The sequence below is a fragment of the Anthonomus grandis genome, chromosome 9, assembly GCF_022605725.1.
Source record: "Anthonomus grandis grandis chromosome 9, icAntGran1.3, whole genome shotgun sequence".
Taxonomy (NCBI): Eukaryota; Metazoa; Arthropoda; class Insecta; order Coleoptera; family Curculionidae; genus Anthonomus; species Anthonomus grandis.
The window spans coordinates 19,693,776-19,713,953 of NC_065554.1; the positions used below are offsets into that span (position 1 = coordinate 19,693,776).

At 31.5% G+C, this 20,178-nt stretch overlaps 1 protein-coding gene and 1 long non-coding RNA gene across 2 annotated transcripts; one reads left to right on the plus strand and one right to left on the minus strand.

The window, feature by feature from the left end:
• Positions 1-2,407: 2,407 nt before the first annotated feature.
• Positions 2,408-2,932, plus strand: LOC126740638 (uncharacterized). The gene is made up of 3 exons (XR_007661964.1): positions 2,408-2,553; positions 2,608-2,729; positions 2,790-2,932. It is a non-coding gene; the product is annotated as an uncharacterized LOC126740638 (long non-coding RNA).
• A 10,869-nt stretch (positions 2,933-13,801) lies between these two features.
• Positions 13,802-14,716, minus strand: LOC126740676 (uncharacterized). The gene is made up of 2 exons (XM_050446804.1): positions 14,549-14,716; positions 13,802-14,464 (listed from the first exon to the last, which is right to left on the minus strand). Exons 1-2 carry the CDS (start codon positions 14,580-14,582, stop codon positions 13,866-13,868), a joined length of 633 nt encoding a protein of 210 aa, XP_050302761.1. The 5' UTR covers positions 14,583-14,716; the 3' UTR covers positions 13,802-13,865.
• Between the last annotated feature and the right edge of the window lie 5,462 nt (positions 14,717-20,178).

Sequence of the window (20,178 nt, forward strand, 5' to 3'; positions counted from 1 at the left end):
TATTCAAGGCTCAATATGTTTATGTCATCTTTTTTTGAATCGTCTATCAAATTACTAGAATTGTATCTAGTTTTACTTTGAAGACTTCGTCGAACCCAAAATCTTTTTTTGCGCGCAATTTTTCTTTTTAGTCGCGATAATAATATACGCGGCACAAGCAAGAATTACATCTTCTTCGTCGGACATGTTGATTTGACTGATCGACAAACATTTGTGTCGACTCTGGTGTGGACAGATGCAGTTTTTGTCGCTTGTTGATCAATAATAGTCGATCGACAGTGTCGACTCGCTGTGGACGCAGCTTAAGGAGACATTGATTGATGTGCCTTTACATTGTTGTCAGTTCATTATTTTTTAGGAGGACAATTAATACAATTCATGAAAAATTTTGGCAAACGGAGACGAAGTTTAATTTAAAACCAAGTCTCAGCATAGCCATTAGAATTAACTAAAATTTTTATTATGAGTTTTTATATTTTTTATATTGAGTTTGAATAACTTTGACTCAATTAGACATTTTTAATCGATAGATACAGCAACTTAATTTGGCAACACCGGCCCTACTGCTAAACGAAAACTACTAAAATAAGCCAGATTGAGTATTTATTTGTTTTAAATTTGGCAACCTGGCTCTCAATAAAAAGATTTTAAATAAAAGGGCGTGGTCTGGAAGTTATATAATATGTATGTTTATGTAAATTTTTTTCAAAAATAAGACATGACAAGAAGATAAAATATTTACGTTAATGGATGATTGAATAGGGATTAGAAAGGTGCATACTATTAAAATAAACCGATACAATAACGAACAGATTTATTTAATTTAGTTTATCCAAGTGACTTTGGCAACGTCGCAGCTGATAATAGGGTATTAAAGAAAATATCTGACTGTTTACTAATGATCATTTATATGTTATAAAAGGGGCAATAAAATCCATTGCTGTCACGAGTGACTTTGGCAACATGGCGCTTTATAAGTCAAGCTAAGAGGGCGTGGTCTGACCGGTAACTTAGGTGAACATGCGTGCTATTTGTAACATAAAATGCTCTATTGTCATCTTGTTAATTATCTCGAAAATACTATGTGTATCAGTTACTATTCATACATTAAAATTAATTATATCACGAGTACAATGAAGTAACGATTTTAATTTCAAGAGTGTAATATTATATTATGTATTCTTGTCACGCTGTTTTTATTTTTTAAATATGATTTAAAATTGTCACAAAGCATTTTTCGATCAAATATGGTGATTAATATTTATTACTACTAAACTCCTGGACAAAATTATCGCACCACTTGATTTTTAGAGATTTTTTTTAATAAAGATAAAAAAATAAGCAAACTTATAAGCATTGTTAACTATGCATTATTAATTAACAAAAACAATTATATTCTGTTTAACAAAACGAGATTTAAGTAACTAAATTCAATACAAGGAAAAGCATCGATTTTCACTAAATTCAATTTTGATACAAAAATAAAACAATAGACCCATAATGAATTCTTAATAACGTGTATTGCCACCTCTAGCTGCAATGACCGCTTGAAGTCTTCGCAGCATTCCTCGTATCAAATTATGAAAACTTTCCTGCGGTTGTATTCTCACTCCTCACGAGCAGCATGTTCCATGATAAAGCATAAACATAGTTTTTGTCCAGTTCTGCTTTTTATACGAGAAAAGATATTAACTGTTTTAACTGATGTTGCATAGCTTAACAAAAGCCTGACCATATACTTACCGATTCCTTTACTACCCCGTTCAATATATATATACTCAAAAACTCACCCCGGAAACAAAAATGTATCATAGCCATTTACCCAATGTGGATAAAAAGTAAAGTGACCATTGGCACCGGGGCAAATAAATTACGAGCGGCGCACATAAAGGAAGAAATCTGAAGGGACCGAGGAAGGAAAAGGGCCATTTTTCTCTTGGTCTGCGCTCGCAGTTTCCGCCATCCGATCCTAAGTAATGCTATAACCTGGAAACATTAGCGGAATTGCTGAAAAGGGCCGAAATTATATCCGATTAAGTACCACGTCGACCGTTTAAGAGATTTTATACACAGGGCGTAACAGAAACGTATAGTCGTGATAAATTAGTCATGTCCAAAATGAAATCGTAATGACAGGCCGAATTTCAATATGAATGGAAGCGGATGTTCTTTCCATATCATTTTAATTATGGATTGTAATAGAGATAATGGAAAAAGTTAATGGAATCTGACCTAACGTCTATGAGGGATGAATAATGGCCAGTTTATGACCTTAATATTGCTTGGAAGTTGATTTATCGTTGCTTAAAAAAACATGCTGATTTACAAACAATATAAATTTGTCGGTTATAAAAGATTTTATGATTTTTATTATATAGCGAGCCATAATGTATTAGGCTATAATATTGGAAAATTATATGCAGTGGCATGCATCAACAAATAGATAAAAGGACAAGGAGCATCAGTTTTTTATTATTCGTGAAATTAGTTTTCAGTGGCAAAGTTATAAAATGCTCTTCAAAGTGCACATTATGCTCTTCCTATTAGGGTCTGGTATGTCTCTTTTTAATAATATTAAGTAATTGAAGCTAATTTTATTTTTTAAAGTATTGCATACTCTTGCTGTTCCTCAAGGGCTGAATTTTAAAGCAGATCAATGGGTCATTCCTGTACTAGCTTGGGGCAAAGGAAGTACTGACCTTAAGGTCAAAGGGGCTCCTATTACTATTGTAAGTAATATTTTAAGCATTAATTTTATTAGAGAAACTATGTTCTTTTTAAATTTTTAGGTTAGACCAACACCATCTGAACCACAGGGCTGAGCGGCTTGTTTGAACATATCTTTTAAAATATAAAACCTAATATTTAAGGATTTTAATTTAGTTTATAGAGTTGTATCAAATTCAAAAATAGAAATGAGTTTTTTAAGTTACTGCATGATCTTGAAATTATATTATATTTCGCCTGCTTTTCTTCAGAAATTTGACCTAATTTATATGAAGTGAAGTATCATTTTATTTGGATCATCTTTTATACTTGGGTTGAAGTACAATAAAGAAGTCGAAGGCACTATTGCAGAAAAAGATGAACACGATGAGGAAACGATTTTTAAATAATTGACATTATAAAAGATGTTTTTTTTTTGTCGGAGAATTTTAAATTGAAATTAAACACAAAATATTTTATTGATATGAACGAATTTGCTTTTATATTAAAGATTTTTTTTGGCATTAATATTTAAAAATGATTTCGGGCATGTGACCCCCACGGCTGGCGCGTACGTGGCGTAATCTAGAGGTCCAATTTTCACCCACTCTTTCCAGTACTGCAGGCTGTATTTCGGCAATCACGCGTCGTATGTTGGCTTCCAGGTGCTCAAGTGTTTTGGGTTTATTAGCGTAGACATGCGACTTAACATAGCCCCAAAGAAAATAATCTAATGGCGTAAAGTCGCACGAACGAGCTGGCCAGTTTACAGGTCCATTCCTTGAAATTATTCGTTGCTCGAATGTCTCTTGCAGTAAATTAATTGTTTGGCGCGCTGTATGGCACGTGGCACCGTCCTGCTGAAACCATATTTCTGCAACGCCTGCAACGGCTTCCAATTGAGGCACAAAAAAGTTGGTTATCATGCTTCTGTATCGCTCAACGTTTACTGTAACGTTCTGACCATCAGCATTTCTGGAGACATAAGGACTAATGATTCCACCGGCCCATAAAGCCAACCAAACGGTTAGTTTTTCTGGATGTAACGGTTTTTCGCCAATTCGGCAATTCTGCTTGTTTACACAGCCATTTAACCAAAAGACTGCTTCATCACTGAACAAAATTTTCATATGAAATCGTGGATCAACAGCAATCTTTCCTTCTGCCTATTCAGCTAATGTACGACGCAAAAGATGATCCAGGGGTTTCAACTCCTGGATAAGTTGAATTTTATATGCTCGCAATCCGAGATCTTTGCGCAAAATTTTCCATAAAGTGGATGGACATAAGTTCACTTGTTGAGAACGACGACGAATTGACACATTTGGATCATTATCAACACTATGCTGCACAGCAGCTATCGCTTGTTGCGTGCGCACTGTACCGCGTCTTACGGCTTATTGTCGACTAGAGTAAAAGTATTGCGAAAACGATCAATAGTTTCTCGAATTAATCTCTCTGAAGGACGATTATGAGCACCATAAAACTCACGTAATGTCCGATGTGTTTCTCGAATAGAACCATGTCTTTCAAAATAAATTTGAACAATTTGGAAACGTTGCTCCGGCGTGAGTCTGTTCATGATGAATTGCCATTCTCGTGTCGCGTTTTCGAATATTTGAAAAGGCCATTCCGCTCAAAGTAGAAACAACTGAACTATTAGTAAAAACAACATGTGTTCTTCACAACTGGCTCAGGACAATTTCTTCCCGACAAAACCTATACTTTAATGCAGAATTGGATACTGAACTACGGGAGCAAGGCAAGATTTTACCTGAAAATTGGCGGCAGGTTACACATGATGGTCTTAGAGATGTTAAACTCACGATAAGTACAACTCCAAGAGATCTGCTACAAACTTGCGTGATGATTACGCAAAACAGTTTTGTCCCACAGAAAATGTCCCGTGGCAATGGAAAATAATTTAAAATATTTAAGAATGAATGGTAGAGGTTTTGGAAATCTCCGTTAATCACACCTCTTATTTTGGAAAGATTGAATAGATAAAATATCATACTTACTTTAGTTGCTGTGCTACTCCTTGGTATACATTTAAAAAAGAATCTGCTAGTGGTACGTAAATATCATCTGACCCAACTCCACTCTTTGTTGATTGATTTACTTTAACCAGATACTCGGATGAGTATCTTGTACGAATTGTTTTTATTTTTAATTTAACATCTTCAACTGTGACCTCTTCGATATTTAACTCGTCGACGATTTCCTTTTAAGCTCTTTCTCGGGCAGTTTTACTTTTATACTCTTCTAGTTTCGTATTCCACAAGCACTGTCGGTCTTTAAATAAGTTCAAAATTAACGAAGTATGATCTTCCTTCCTTGGATGATCACTTTCGATGAATACTAGTTTAGACGATTTCGACGGTTTAGACGACTTCTATTTCACTTTCGATGATTCATCCGAAATGATCACCCAAATTGAACCGTCTAAACGCGCCTTAAGCTGCAAGTGCGCTAGCATTACATTTAGTAATACTAGTAAATACATATACTATCGATAATAGACTTTAAGTGATTATCAATTCTTGTGTATTCAGTAATAGTTTTATGCAATTCCAAACTCGCAGACATTCACAAGTCCTAATGGTTTTGACATAACACATTTTTGAAATAGTATTTTGAAATTTAATGACGGATAAATTGAATAAAAGAGGGGGATAATATGTTAATATAAATATACGCGGTGTCGCAAAAAAGTAACAGAAAAAATATGTTTTTCTTAAATGGACCCTTTTGAAAATTCTGGACATGTTTTATGTATAACGTCCTATACCTATCTTCAAACTGTTTACGAAGTAATTACGTTTAAATAACATTTATACCACTTTAGTGTATACATAAATTGTTTAATTAAATTCCATTCTTAAAACTTATTTTGCCAAATACTGAAACAGCTCTGCCGTACCTCAGACGATCGAATTCTTGCTGTTCATTTTCTACTGTATCTGGAAGAATATTCCTAATTACATTACAAATGCGATCTTGATTGATATCAATCGTATAAAGCTTATAAGCATTTTAACATAATAAAAAAGTAGTTTAACGGACTTATGTCGAGTGACCTAGGTGGCCACTCTATTGATCCACATCTGCCTATCCACCCGTTTGGGAAAATATTATCTAGGAATCTTTTAACAATTCCCAGCATAGTGTCTATTAACTTGTAATATCAGGGTTAATTTCATCAAGATACAGTATCGTTAGTCCTGGAGTTAAGTCATCTACTAAAAATTCATAATAACGCTGTCCCATCCAAGTTCTTTCAATTAGTAATACAGTTGAAACTTTTAAATAATTCACACTTGTTTAAAGACTATGTGAAATATTCACAAACAGAGATGTAGACAATTGAAATGACTGGTTCTATGTATATGGTTATAACTGGTTTAAAATGCTGTTAATGCCGGTCACTTCCAGCATTTAATTAAATAAATTTTAAGAATTGGAATTTATCAATTTATGTGGCAAGAAAGTGTTATAATTATTATTTAAATGATTTTTTTCATTAACAATTGAAGATAGATATAAGACAGTATACACAGAACATGTCCAAAATTTTCCGGAGGAATTCGAAAATTCAAAACGACCGATTTTGAAATATTTGGAAAAAATCCAAAAGTTGCATTTTTAAAAAAGGGCTGCATTTTTTTATTTCAGCGTATTTTTAAAATCTGTAAAAACATTATTAGAACAACTTTTTAAGGACAACGCTTACCTGAATTCAGTTTTTGTTTATGACGTTTCAGTTCTGAGATTCCATCCTCAACTTCTTTTTTTCTGATGACGGCCATTTTGTTTTTTTGTTAAATTAAAAAGATCTTTTTTTCCCTTTAAAATAATGTATAACACTTTATGAAAATATTTTACGTTTACGTCAAAAAATTAAATAGTTTATTTTTCGCTACTGAGTTAGCCATGACTTTTATTGGCATTTTGTCGTACACACAATTATTATTAACTTACTAACTTGCTAACTTATACTTTTACGTAATTTCTAAATAAAACAATTAACTACTTGTAATTATAATATTAAATTAAACTTAAAAATGACGGCCATATTTGTTTAAACATGTTTCACATTTCTTTAAGACACTTCTAGTTACCTTGCGCAGGGTGTTTCTATTTATATTATTTAAGACATTCAGAACCCTGTCCTCTAGTTGTTCATGAGTCGTAGGAGGTTCAAACCCATAAACTTCATTTTTAACATATCCCCAAATTCGGAATTTAAAAATTTAAACAAAACTCACTAAATACAAACGAAAACAACTGGATACGAAAAAACTATTTTTAACACTAACAAGAACTTGAACAAAAAATTAACAAGATAAGAACTACTAAACAAAATTAAAAGGGAAATTAAATAAATAATATTTTGCAAAATTGTCAGTAAATGACGCTAAATCATTAATCATAATAATTGTTTATACGACAAATGGCCTTCGTAGTCATGTTACCAACTCTGCGAAAAATGAACTTTGTAACTTTTTGACAAGTGTTATACATTTTAAAGGGAAAAAAAGATCCTTTTAATTTAGCAAAAAAAACAAAATGGCTGCCATAAGAAAAAAAGAAGTTGAGGATGGAATCTCAGAAACGAAACGTCGAAAATAAGAACTGAATTTAGGTATGTGTTGTCCTTAAAAAGTTGTCCTAATGATGTTTTTACAGATTTTAAAAATACGTTGAAACAAAAAAAAACACACCTTTTTCAAAAATTTAACTTTTTGATTTTTTCCCAATATTTCAAAATCAGAAAATATAGTTTTCAAGATACCCATACATGTACACCCAATTGGGGCTACACTGTATATTTGATGTCAAAATATGCCCGATCCAAAAATAAAATCGATATATTTGAGGATTAAAAAAAAATGCCCTCTCTTTAGTGAATTTATTAGTTTTTAAACCAAATCCTTTATTGTAGCAATACAGATTTTCAAATAATTCATAAGATTTTATATAGTTTCCTGAAGTGCTCAATTTATAAATACAAAACTTTATTCCCTAAATCTTATTTCTTTCACCAATGAATTTAAAAAAAAAAATCCCAAAATACATAGAGTTCTATTAATAAAAGCAAACAGATCCGTTCTTAAGCCACCCTTCAGGCGATTTGTGGCTTCTGCCGTCGTTTTTTCGATACAATAGCATTAATAGCTCGTAAGGGCGCAACATAAGGGCCGACCCTTTAAGCAACCACCCCTATTTAATCGGCTCTCTTTACACAGACCTCTTGTGCTCTTGTGTTTGCTTATTGTTATGATACTGTTTTATTATTGTTTGTTAACAGTTGCGGTTTGATTATTAAGAAAAATTGAATATGTAAGGAACGGATGAAAAAATAATCTTAGTCTAGACAAATCAATTGAATCAGAGTAGAATAGCATTTCTTTCTACCCCCTTAATTGTCCACTTAAGTTAACGATAAATCACGTTGAAAATAAAACAAAGCGAGGCACATCCTAAAACTATTAAATCGCAATGGAAATGGTTGTTTTCCCAGTTGAAATGGAAAGGCGGAGGAAGCCAATGAGATCTGCCTCGAGTGTTATCCACCCCTAAGCCTTTTTTATTTATGTGCCTGTTTGGTAAATAGCAGGGATTTAAGTAATGTTAAAGTATATAGAGTGTGTGGTAAAATCAGTTTATTAATATAATAGAGCATACATGGTAATAGTATTATATGTAGTTATGGTTATTGTTGACCTACTGTAGGGTTTTGTTTGGGTGTAACTGGACCTTCACTAGGTGGCTTTATTGGTTTGGTAATGGGCTTACTCCTCGGTGGACCCTAAAATATATTGAAGCGTTAATAAATATAACGTAATTCTAAAAAAATTTCAAACTTTATAATAAGATATTTGATAACAAAATGATAAATAAAACTTTCTTAAATGCACATACTATATTTCTTTCTCATCTTACCAACATGGGATCCCAAATATAAGTTGGTAATATAGGTTTAATATATTATTAGGTAAAAGAAAGGACTACTTAAAAATATTGTATCCATGAACACAGTTGATGGTAAAAAATATAAAAAAAGTCATTATATTAAGTTTTAATAGTGCCTATAAGAAAATGTTTTTTATTTTTTGATATTCTTTAATAAATTATATTTTTTTAAACATTTCACTAAATTCTAATATTTTTTGCCTGATTTCCTTACTTGATATAATGGAAGAAAAATTAAAAGCAGAAGGACAAGACCAACCTTTTTAAACATTGTTATTTTTTCAGCTAAACGTAAGTAAAGCCAAAAAATCCTTTTTTTCCTCATTTTATTTGACATAACCTTAATCTTTATTAGAAGAAGAAAAAAATTAGAACAAAAGGAAAACAACAAAGACAACGGGAAAGTTGGTAAAAATTTAAAATTTTAATTTATTTTATCATTATAACAATATTTGTTTTTTATAATAACAGATTAACAGAACGTAAATTTAGACGTATTTATATATAAATTAATAAAACATAGTCAAAGATCAGTTTCAGATTATTATTTACACCTTCTTGCATGACAATTAAGTTGTTACCAGTCATATAGATCATCGTGTTGTCTGCAAGTAGCTCAATTTTAGTATATTCTACTGCACAAACAAGACATTAATATACAATAAAAATAATAAGGGATCCAACCCTGTACTTTACGGTACTCCATATTTAACAGACGTATAATTAGAAATGTTATTCTTAAATTTAACACGTTGTATTTTGTTACTCAAATGAGATCTAAACCAGTTTAACACATTGTTGTTATTTAGTTGAGCACGGCCAAAACAAATTTATTATCGTCAATTCCCTTTATAAAATCATCATATGCTTACAACTACCGACGCACATGAATAACCCTCTCGAAAACCTGACTTATTGGGCATCAACATTTTTTTTAATTACAAAAATCCATCACTTATTCTTTAACAGTTAGTTCTAGCAACTTCTAGTGTTGATATACAGCACAAGTTTTTGGTAGATTGCACCTTAGGAACTAGTATCACGGTAAATAACCAGGACTCCGGAGATTAGCCTCTTGAAACTTAAGTATTAGTAATGTCAAGCATTCGATGTCCCACAATACAATTGATGATGACAAATGAGACAAATAAGTTTCGGATCGCCTTATATTTATTCCATATATTTTCATTTTTCGCAACTAATGCTCTATTGTAAAGCATGTGTCTATTTTTCATCAATTCTTTATTATACTCATTTATTTATTTCTTATCTTTATACTTGGGACAAATTTCAATCTTTACTTTTGAAATCTACATAATTTATTTATGATATTAGTCACGCGCTATTCATAAAAAATTGCTAGTAAATTTACATAACTGGAACTATTATTCTATGTTCACGGATAATAATAGAATCCCTTTCGGGAGTTTATAAGCGACAAGACTGCTAATAGAATCAAGGGAAGCCCGAAAAAGTAAAATTCAAAAAATAACATTTAGAAAAGAAAATTATTTATTTTACAAGATTCTCTACAACTTACTTAATACTTCTTGCCCCATATTTCAGCATTCCTTTTTATTGATATGAGAATAAAAAAACTAAAAATTGCTGTTTACTTTGGTTTAAAATGACTCATGTTGCATGACAGAACTAGTCGTCAGTGCTATAGTCGTTTGAATTTCATTAACTACAAGCCAGGAAAATGGTTCATTTAACAGAAATGCACAAAATAACAATTCTACAGATGATTGGCTATGGAGATAATACACGGACGCAAATGGAAGTAGCTCGCTTATTTCACGAAAAATTTCCAAATTTGCCGCCTTTAACCCAAGGGACAATTAGTAAATTAGAAAAGCAATTCCGCGAGCTGGGCCATGTTAGGCGGGTAAAAAAAGCAGCTGCCAATGCAATAAGTGAGGATACCAAATTGGCTGTTATGCTTTTGTTTGAGGAACACCCACATACATCTACTCGGAAAGCAGCTCCAGTACTCGATATTAGCTATTCATCAGTTAATAGAATATTAAAAGAAAACAAAATGCATCCCTATAAAATTACACCCACCCAGGAGCTCACAGAAGACGATTTTGACAGGATAATGTATTTTTGTGAACAAATGATGGCAATGTTAGGCAGCAATGTGATCCAATTAGAACATGTTATGTTTCCTGATGAGTGCACCTTTACTCTTCACGGTCATGCCAATCGTCAAAATTACCGCTATTGTTCCAGGGAAAATTCTCGCTGGAAGACAATACTCAATACCCTGAAAAGGTTAACGTGTGGGCAGGAATTATTGAAGATCAGGTCATAGGTCTCTTTTTTATTGAGGGCAATTTGAATGGCGATAATTATTTAGAATTGCTTCAAAATAATGTAGGCCAACTTGTATCCTGATCCAGGAAACCCACAAGTTCCAGCGAATATGATATGGGTTCAACAAGATGAAGCACACCCCACTACCAAATAAATGTACGGCTTTTAGCTCAACCAAATATTTCCAGATCGGTGGATAGGGAGGCGAGGATCGATGGAATGGCCAGCACGGTCTCCCGATCTGACGTCATTAGACTTTTTCTTATGGGGATATGTGAAAACTATTGTATACAAAACTAAACCCACTGACTTAGCTGACTTACGAAGACGAATAACCCTGGCAATTAGATCGATCACACCTAAACTGTTGAGTAACGTTAGAAGAAATTTCTATTTACGGGTAGGGTGTTGCCAAGACGTTCGTGGCGAGCATTTTGAACATCTCCTACATGTTGTAACAATTTTTGGCAAATAAATAATTTTCTTTTCCAAATGTTATTTTTTGAATTTTACTTAATATTTCTGAAACAGTCAAAGATAGGTATAGGACATTGAATACAAAATATGTCTAAAATGATCTGATGGAATCTAAAAATTAATTAACATACAAGGTGTTATGTTTAAACTAAGCAAGTTGGTATTGACCACCGTTATCTGATACTCCCTGTATAAAAAGTTTTTATGAAAAAAAATGCGCAACTATAAAAACCAATCGACGTGTTCGAGCGTTTTTTCCAACTCGCTCCCGTCTATTTATTAGCTAATTTATTCCATTTGGCTGACACACACTGTATAGATAACTTTTGTTTTAATTAATAGATTTTCAGAATTTTTCAGTAACTTCTGATTTTATTTCCTCAACCTTACACCCCATCTTTTACATTTTTTTAGGTATACGTGGGTAAGCCACAAAAATGCATTTTTTCCTTTCCCTATTTAAAATAATCTGTATTTTTAATTAAAAAAAAATAATAAAAACGAAGACGAGATTTTTTTCAAATTTTCAGATATTTGTAAAAAGAGTTTCAGTAGCTTTAAGAAAGAATTTCAATAATTTGTACCAATTTAGGAAGCTCTTGAGAAAAATTATTTTAAAGTGTATAAATAGTCATAATAATTTAGTTTTTAAGAATATATTTTACATTAATTTTAATTTAAGTTTTATTTTAAAAAATGTTATTTAATTTTTTTTTAAACAATTTTTGTAATTTTATGGTTTAACATTTATTTTGAAATGTCTATGTATGACTATTTTCTTTTTTAAACATTTATATTGTAGTTTGATTGTAGTGTTAAATTTGTTTTAAAATATCGGTCTATTTGCTTCTCCATTTTTGTTACTAAATTGTTAGCCATATTTTAACTTAAAATCGTTGTAGTATCAAATATTATTGTAATGGATGTTATACGCCACCTAGTAGCACACACTAGGTTTTAAATTTGATTTTGGAGCCCAATTCACACTTAATACCTCATACATCATTTAATAACAATTCCCTATAATATATTTTCTTGTCTGCTTATCAAGTTTCTACTGAAGATCTGAATGCCTTAATGTATGCTATACTCAGATGTTCTCATCTTCATTGACCAATATTTGCGCAAAATTTAAAAAAAACCAAAAGTTTTATTTACAGTCACTGCAGTTTAACAAATAAAAAATTTATCATTAAATTTCAGAGACCTGAAAAGATCAAATCGAGAAGATTAAGCGGATAGCACATTGGAAGTTGAAAAAAAAACTTTGTTCTCGATTTTTGTAAAAAGTTATTCACAACTCGTTTCCCTATAAATCATCTTAAAATATTATCAACAAGCTTAATTTCATCACGACTCTTCATTAACTTTAAGTCTAAGATGAGTTATCATACTTCATTATCATCACTTCATTATAATTCTTCATGATACCTACTTATGAGTGAATTCGGTTATTTTTTGTAAATAACAAACTATGAGTTCATACCATTTATATAAACCATTCAATAAATATATTTTTATATTGCTTACCATATAAATAGGAGCAGCAGTAACATCGATCGTCACCGCACTTGATCCAAAAGCTCCTATCGGAATTAATCGTTGGAATACATCCAAATTGAGCAATTGGGGGTTTGGCTTAGCCATAATGACTAAAAAACTTTACAAATAAATCTTATATTTAAATTATTCTCTTAGTAAATTTTTACCATTTCCATATAGAGAAAGCAACAAGAAACCAACGTAAAAGTACTTCATTTTCTTAGCTATAATAATACTTACTACGATTTATCTTTTATGGGTTATTTATAGGATAAGGTGCGTGCTCTGACATTAATTTATTAATTATGGGTGATAACAGTAAACATATTAAAATTATTTAATTTAAGAACCATAACAAATCATGTACTACTTAATTAACACAACCATGAAATAATTTGATTACACACTTTGTTCCGTTTCTGGCTTAAACATAAAAGCTTATATAACTAGATTTTTAAAATTCTTTATCGCATTGTTCTTAAAAACCTTCTCGACCTCGATTTATTTGATACTTTTTGCATCAGTCTATTATAAATCTTTTTCAAATGTTGTTCTTAATTCTGAAATCTGGAACAAAAATTGTGTCCATTAATTTTTGTGGTGATTACTCTGGTTGCTTTTCAAAAATTAAGTATCTGTATCTACATTTGTGCAATTTTCCAAATATAAATTCGTAATTCATTTTTAGCAGACACAGTAAGCCAAAAATAAAGAATTTCCGTTTAATAATCGAGTTATTTGATGATTTAGTACCTTTTTCGATTGACAATAAAACTAAAAATGTATTAGAATGATTTTATTTCACATCTTTGACAAATATATGTACTAAATTCTACAACTATGAATTAATTTACACTTTCCTCCTTAGACTTCTCATAAGCTATTAAAAGTTGATTTAGTTCGTTTTCTAGCATCGCATTTCTGGCCTTTTCTCTATCACAAACATCGATTTGTCTCTGACAATCTGCTTGGGTTTCATTAAGCTGGTTTTCATAGTTTTCTTGAAGATTTGCCAGCTCCAACTGGTAGTGATCGGTAGTTTCATTTAGTTTTTCTGTACAGTTGCTTTTCAAACTTTCATTTTCGGCAACTAAATTTGTTAAAGTTTGTTCCATATTCTCCTTCTCAATCAGTAACTCCTCATAGCTGTTAGATAGATTTTGAAACAGTTCATTTTTGATTGTCAAATTTTGTTTCAGATTCTGGATTTCGGTCGTTAATTCTTCGTTCTTACTACAGTTGTTTTTCAAAAGTTGATTTTCATTTAGTACACTTGATAAGTTTCCTTCTAGATTCTGGTTGACAATCAACGTATCTTCGTATTTTTGTTTATAAGTCGTATAACGTTGATACAGAATAGGGCAAGTCAAGGATCTTGGACTGATAATGGAATCCATTGATGATTGGGTATCTTCTAGCTTCACTTCTTGGAATGGAAGCAAAACTAAAAAACAAATATTTATAGTAAAATTTAAGTATAGAAATTATCTAAAACTATGAAATTCACAATTATTTAAGTAAAACATACCACAGCAAAAAATGCCAAGCAAGAATTTCTCCATTTCTACAAAAAGTTATTGTAACTGGGAATCTCTGATGGCAAATTAAAATTATAAATGAAAACGGTTATTTATAATAGTATATTTTTTTAAATTGCTTAAAATGCAATTTTTGTTATCTTATTATTCTACAAAATGCTTAATGCTCGTAGAAAGCAATTTTTTTAATAAAAGGAAAATATTTGTTTTAGAATCATTTTCGCTTATAGAAAATGTTAAAGGTAAACAGCGTTATTGTTATGAAGACAAATAATTTAGTTTCTATTAAGTAAACATTATGTACTGCATATTGCATTTTATACATCATCTTTATCAAGTATTCATTTATGTTTTCACTGCATAAGCTTTAAGTGTTAATATGTTCATAGTATATGCATAACAAATAAATTTTATATTCTATATCGCATATAATATGAACCCTTTAAAAGATACAATCCTCCCACCCAATAAAACCCTTATAAAACATTAATACGAGACAATTTAAAGTGGAAACAACAATATTTCAGTGAAGAGGAGGACCGGCTGTCGTCGTTTAACGATGATATAACAACGCAATTACATTCGCACAATGACAAACTGTTTGGAAATGGTTAGTTCATTAAACACGAGTGTATAAAGTGCGTATTTTCCAACCCCAGCGATCTACCGAAACGGGGCGGAAGATTATTTTATGTGTCGTGTTGTGTTGGATATTGTATGGATAGGAGGGTAATCAAAGGCACTAGCTTGTGAATAATAGATGCCGGCCAATAATCGGAGGGAAAGAGAGGGTGATGGTCGTCGCGATGACTGGGAATACAATGATGCAGATTTTTAGGCACTTAAATTTGATGAGTGGCACTTAAAATATGATTATTAATAAGTTATTAGAGAAATTTTTTAACATGCTTACTGAAAATTATCGTGCAGACAGCATATTGATCCGCCGAGTGATCCCGCAGATGATTCTTCTTAACCGCATAAATATTTTGGGTGGCTCTTAACATATGATCTTTGATTAGGTACTAAAGGAAATGTTCAACATGCAACAAACTAAACAAGGAAAAGAGAAATTCTCAAACTCAAGACTCCAAGGATATTTTGGACATCGCTCTGGATGAAATTAATATTGCTTTAAAAAAAGAATAAGAATAATAAAGCTCCAGGTAGAAATGTGTCGTCACAAAAGCGATAAAGATAGAAGAAACAGTATTGATGTCCATGATTCAAAAACTCTTTAATCTATGCAAGAACAAGATGATTCTATACAAGAACATTCTCTCTTTTTTTGGATTCCTATCTTACATTAATGAAATTACAAGACCTATATCAGGAACATGTATCGACCATTATTTAGTTAAATTGCGCAAAAACCTTTTTTTTTTTAAATATTAAATCTTATATACTTAATTATCATATCACTGATCACTACCCAATAGTATTGATATTGGAGTACAATAAATCAGTAAAAACTCAAATAAATAAATTATGACCACTTGAAAATTGATTTAGAGCAAGAAACGTGGTCTTTTTCCACTTGTAATAACGATGTTAATATTTAAACAGATCATTTTATTAATAAGTTAAAATTTTCCATACAAAAAAAATACGCATACAATAAAACGAACAAGGAAAAATTGTGGTAAGCAAGCCTGAGTTGATAAGAAGTTACTTAAAGCGATAAATAATAAAAACGATCTTTTTAAAAAATGTATACAACAACCAAATAATAAACAGCTAAAAGCAGAATACGAAAGGTGCAATAATTTGGTTAATCGCGACATAAAAAAAGCCAAAAAAGAATATATATCTTCACAAATAAATAAAAGTAAAAATAATAGTAAGATCCTATGGAAAAATGTTGATCGTTTGTGTCGCAGAAAGAACACCGAGCAAAGGCAGATAAATTTAAAAAGCGAGAATGGCGATTTTATTTCTGAAAATAAGGCACTGTCAGAATATTTTACTGTGACTTCTTTAGTAACATAGGACCATCATAGCCTCAAAGTTTAATTGTCAGGAGAGTTTAGTTGAGGGTACATTTCTGGAAGAGTCTATGTTTCTGTTTTTGAACGATCAGCAAGAAGTTGAAAAAAAAATACACCAACTAAAAAATAATAAAGCACCAGGGCATGACAATCTTCAATCAGAGATTTTGTAAAAAATTTCCAAATATATTTCACAGCCTTTATGTCTAATAACAAATTTATGCTTTAGTACAGGTGTTTTTCCGGATGTTCTAAAAATGGGCAATGTTATACTAATTCATAAATCTGGGTCTTTGGATCATGTAAATAATTTTAGACCAGTTTGCCTTATTTCGAATGTATCCAAGATAATTGAAATGATTTTAAAATAAAGAATAAATAACTTTTTTAAAAAATATAAGATCTTATCCCCAAACCAATGTGGATTTCGGGAGAAGACGTCAACCGAGGATGCCATTATTAAATTAGCGGAACAGCTGTATGACGCATTGGATGAAATAAACCAATCTTAGGTATATTTGTAGACCTAACAAAAGCATTTGACACGGTTAACCACTCAATACTTATAATCAATAAAAAAATTAAGAACTTGCGGCATTTGGGGCGTAGCCAATAAAATTATTGAAAGTTATTTGACAGGTACGAAACAAGTGGTAAAAGTTAACAACACTTATAGCGAAATGAGAGATATCAAATTTGGAGTACCCCAAGGCACTGTAATGGGTCCACTTTTATTTATTATATATATTTAGTCTTTTTTCTATAAGAACTGTGGGAAGAATTATAAGTTTCGCCGACGACACAGTTGTTGTCTTCACAGGAAAGACCTGGCAAGCCCTAAAACAAACAGCCGAAAATGATTTTCAATTAACTGCAGATTGGTTTAAGAAAAGCAAACTAACATTAAATGGGCAAAAAACAAAATATATTAGTTTTACTTTTTACACCAGAAATCTTCTCCAAATAGGTGCTTTAGAAATTAGTCAATCGTTGTCAATTCCTGCATCACCGTCCATAAAATATTTGGGTATTATTGTAGACCAACATCTTAAATGGGATATACAATTAAAGCAGTTAGTTGACCAATAAAATTAGAGGCTAGTTTCAACTTTTAAATATTTAAAACAATACCTAAGTATCAAGAACCTTACCATAATATACTATTCGTTGGTTCAATCTCATTTGACATATGGATTGATCGGGTGGGGTGGTGTCCGGGATGGCCACTTCAATTAACCACAGCAATTAACCCTCATTCAAAAATGGATACTAAAAATTATATTTGAAAAAAATCTCCAACCAATTTACTTTATAAGGTAACAAAAATAATGGACATGAGGAAACTTTACTGTTTCAATTTAAGTATGAATATATATAGGAAAAAAATTATTCTTGAAACTTTATCGCACGAATATAGGAACAAAAAAAGTATTGATCAGCGTCATTTCAAATATTTAGCACCGAAACTTTATAATATTATACCAAGACCCATACAGGAAAAAATTTTTACAGCAACGTTTAAAGTTTATGTAAGGCAATGGATTTAACAGACAGATGCATATATATTTCATCATTTGGTGAATAACTTGTAGCTTGTTCTTATTATTTTTGTAATAGCAGAGCGATAACTTTTATTAAACATTTGATAATTCCCATGTTCTTTTTTGATTCCTGTGTGCTACTGTGAGTATTTGAATTTAAATAATGTTGTCTTTTCTTATGGAATGTGTTGTGCAAGATGTGGTTGTCCTTATTTTTAATGTTGTTTTAAAACCAGCAAAAAGAATAATTGAATATGGACAGATACAAATAAGTTATAAGTGATGTATTGAAATACCATTGATGGAATATTTTCTCGGACTTGACGAGAAAAACCCGATTTGGACTATATATATATCCCTAAAGAAAAAGTACCAACAAGCTTCTAAATAGAGCAGCTTCGGTACTACTCGTTTATTTCTTCCTTGTACTTGTACGTAAAGTAGAACAAGTATTTTGTATTTAAATTTTGTAATTTTGGAAATAAACGTATTATTATTTGTTATTATTATTATTATGCCTGTGGAATCAGAATATCCCAACAAAGTGGAACTATTCAGTAACAATACTTTTAAACAAAAAGAGATATATAATGGACCTGGAAATATTTGGACCAAAGTCTCCTTAGCGATCTTTATAAACTATACAACAAAATTATAACAAGTAGATTGAAGGCAAAGCTGAATTTCTATCAGACGCGTGTGCAAGCTCAAAGTACAATACAGATAACCATCTGCAGTGCTTGAAAAGCTTGATAGAAAAAACTATTGAATATAAGCTCTCCATAGCATTGATATTTGTTGACTTAAAAAAGGCATTCGATACAGTTGAACTAGCAGCCATCTACCTATATTGCGATATAATTAAAAGTACATATGAAAATGCCCCAACAACTGTAAATCTACACCCTCAACCAACAAGATAAAGATGGAAAGAGAAGTTAGGCATGTCGCCAAAGCTATTGATTACTGTCCTCGAGTATGCATTTAAAAAGTTGACATGGCAACAAAAATGAATACTCATTGATGGAGAGGGACTCAATAATCTACGCTGCGCGGATGATATCGTTATTTTGTTAGATAATCTGACGGAGTGCAAAGACTTGCTCTAAGAACTCAACGATATCGTACAAGAAGTTGGTCTGACAATACATTTTGAAAAGTTTGGTTCTTCTCTCTTATGGTTCTCAGTGATCAAATACAAATTAATAACAACAAGGTCGAACTGGTTGATAAGTATTTATATCTAGGTCATAAGATTAAAATAACCAGAGACTGGGAACTAAACAGACGAATTATCCAGGAATGAGCGGAGTACGGAAAAATTAAGGACATCCTTAAAGGAAATATCTCAATCTGTTTGAAACGAAAAACATTTACCCAATGCGTATTGCCGGTTCTGACCTTTAGCGCAAAGATTCTAACTTTAACCAAGAAAACAGTATAAAAATTAAAAGTAACACAAAGGCGAATAGAGAGATCGATGCTTAGCCTGACTCTAAGAGATCGAGTGAAGAATGGAGAAATACCCGACATACTTAAGTAGATGATATTATACAACGGAAATGGAAATAGGCTGGATACATTGCTAGAATGGAGGACAGGGGATGGACCAAAAAACTGTTTGAATGGAAATCAAGAGCTGAGAAGCGAGAGAGCAGCCGGATGATCTGAAGAGGAGAGCGACAAATTAGATTACAACAGCCAGGGACAAAGAGAACTGGAGACGTTTGGAGGAGGCCTATATCCAACAATAGATGTAAAAGAGGCTACATGGTGATGATGATGATGCACATAGGGTATTGAACCCAAAATCGACTTGCTACGATTTTTTGGTTAAATATTTAAATGATGATCTTAAAGATATAAATGTGATAAGTGGCTCCTAAAATATGTTATTAGAGAAAATGTTTAATATGCTCTAAATTAATTTCGTACTCAAAGAAATACACAAATTATTACTTTTAATGGCATTTAAATTCCATAAATTCGTAAACATAAGTTAATTATGACATCATAATCTAAACTATAAACTTGTCAATTTACATCACTGATACCAACCTAATAAACTAGGCTGTCAACACGCATGACGTC

Bases quoted from the DNA above. Each gene is read 5' to 3' on its own strand.
- LOC126740676 (XM_050446804.1), bottom strand. From the start codon at position 14,582: ATGGAGAAATTCTTGCTTGGCATTTTTTGCTGTG. The intron at 14,465-14,548 runs GTATGTTTTACT...TTTGTTTTTTAG, and splicing joins GCTTGGCATTTTTTGCTGTG to TTTTGCTTCCATTCCAAGAA.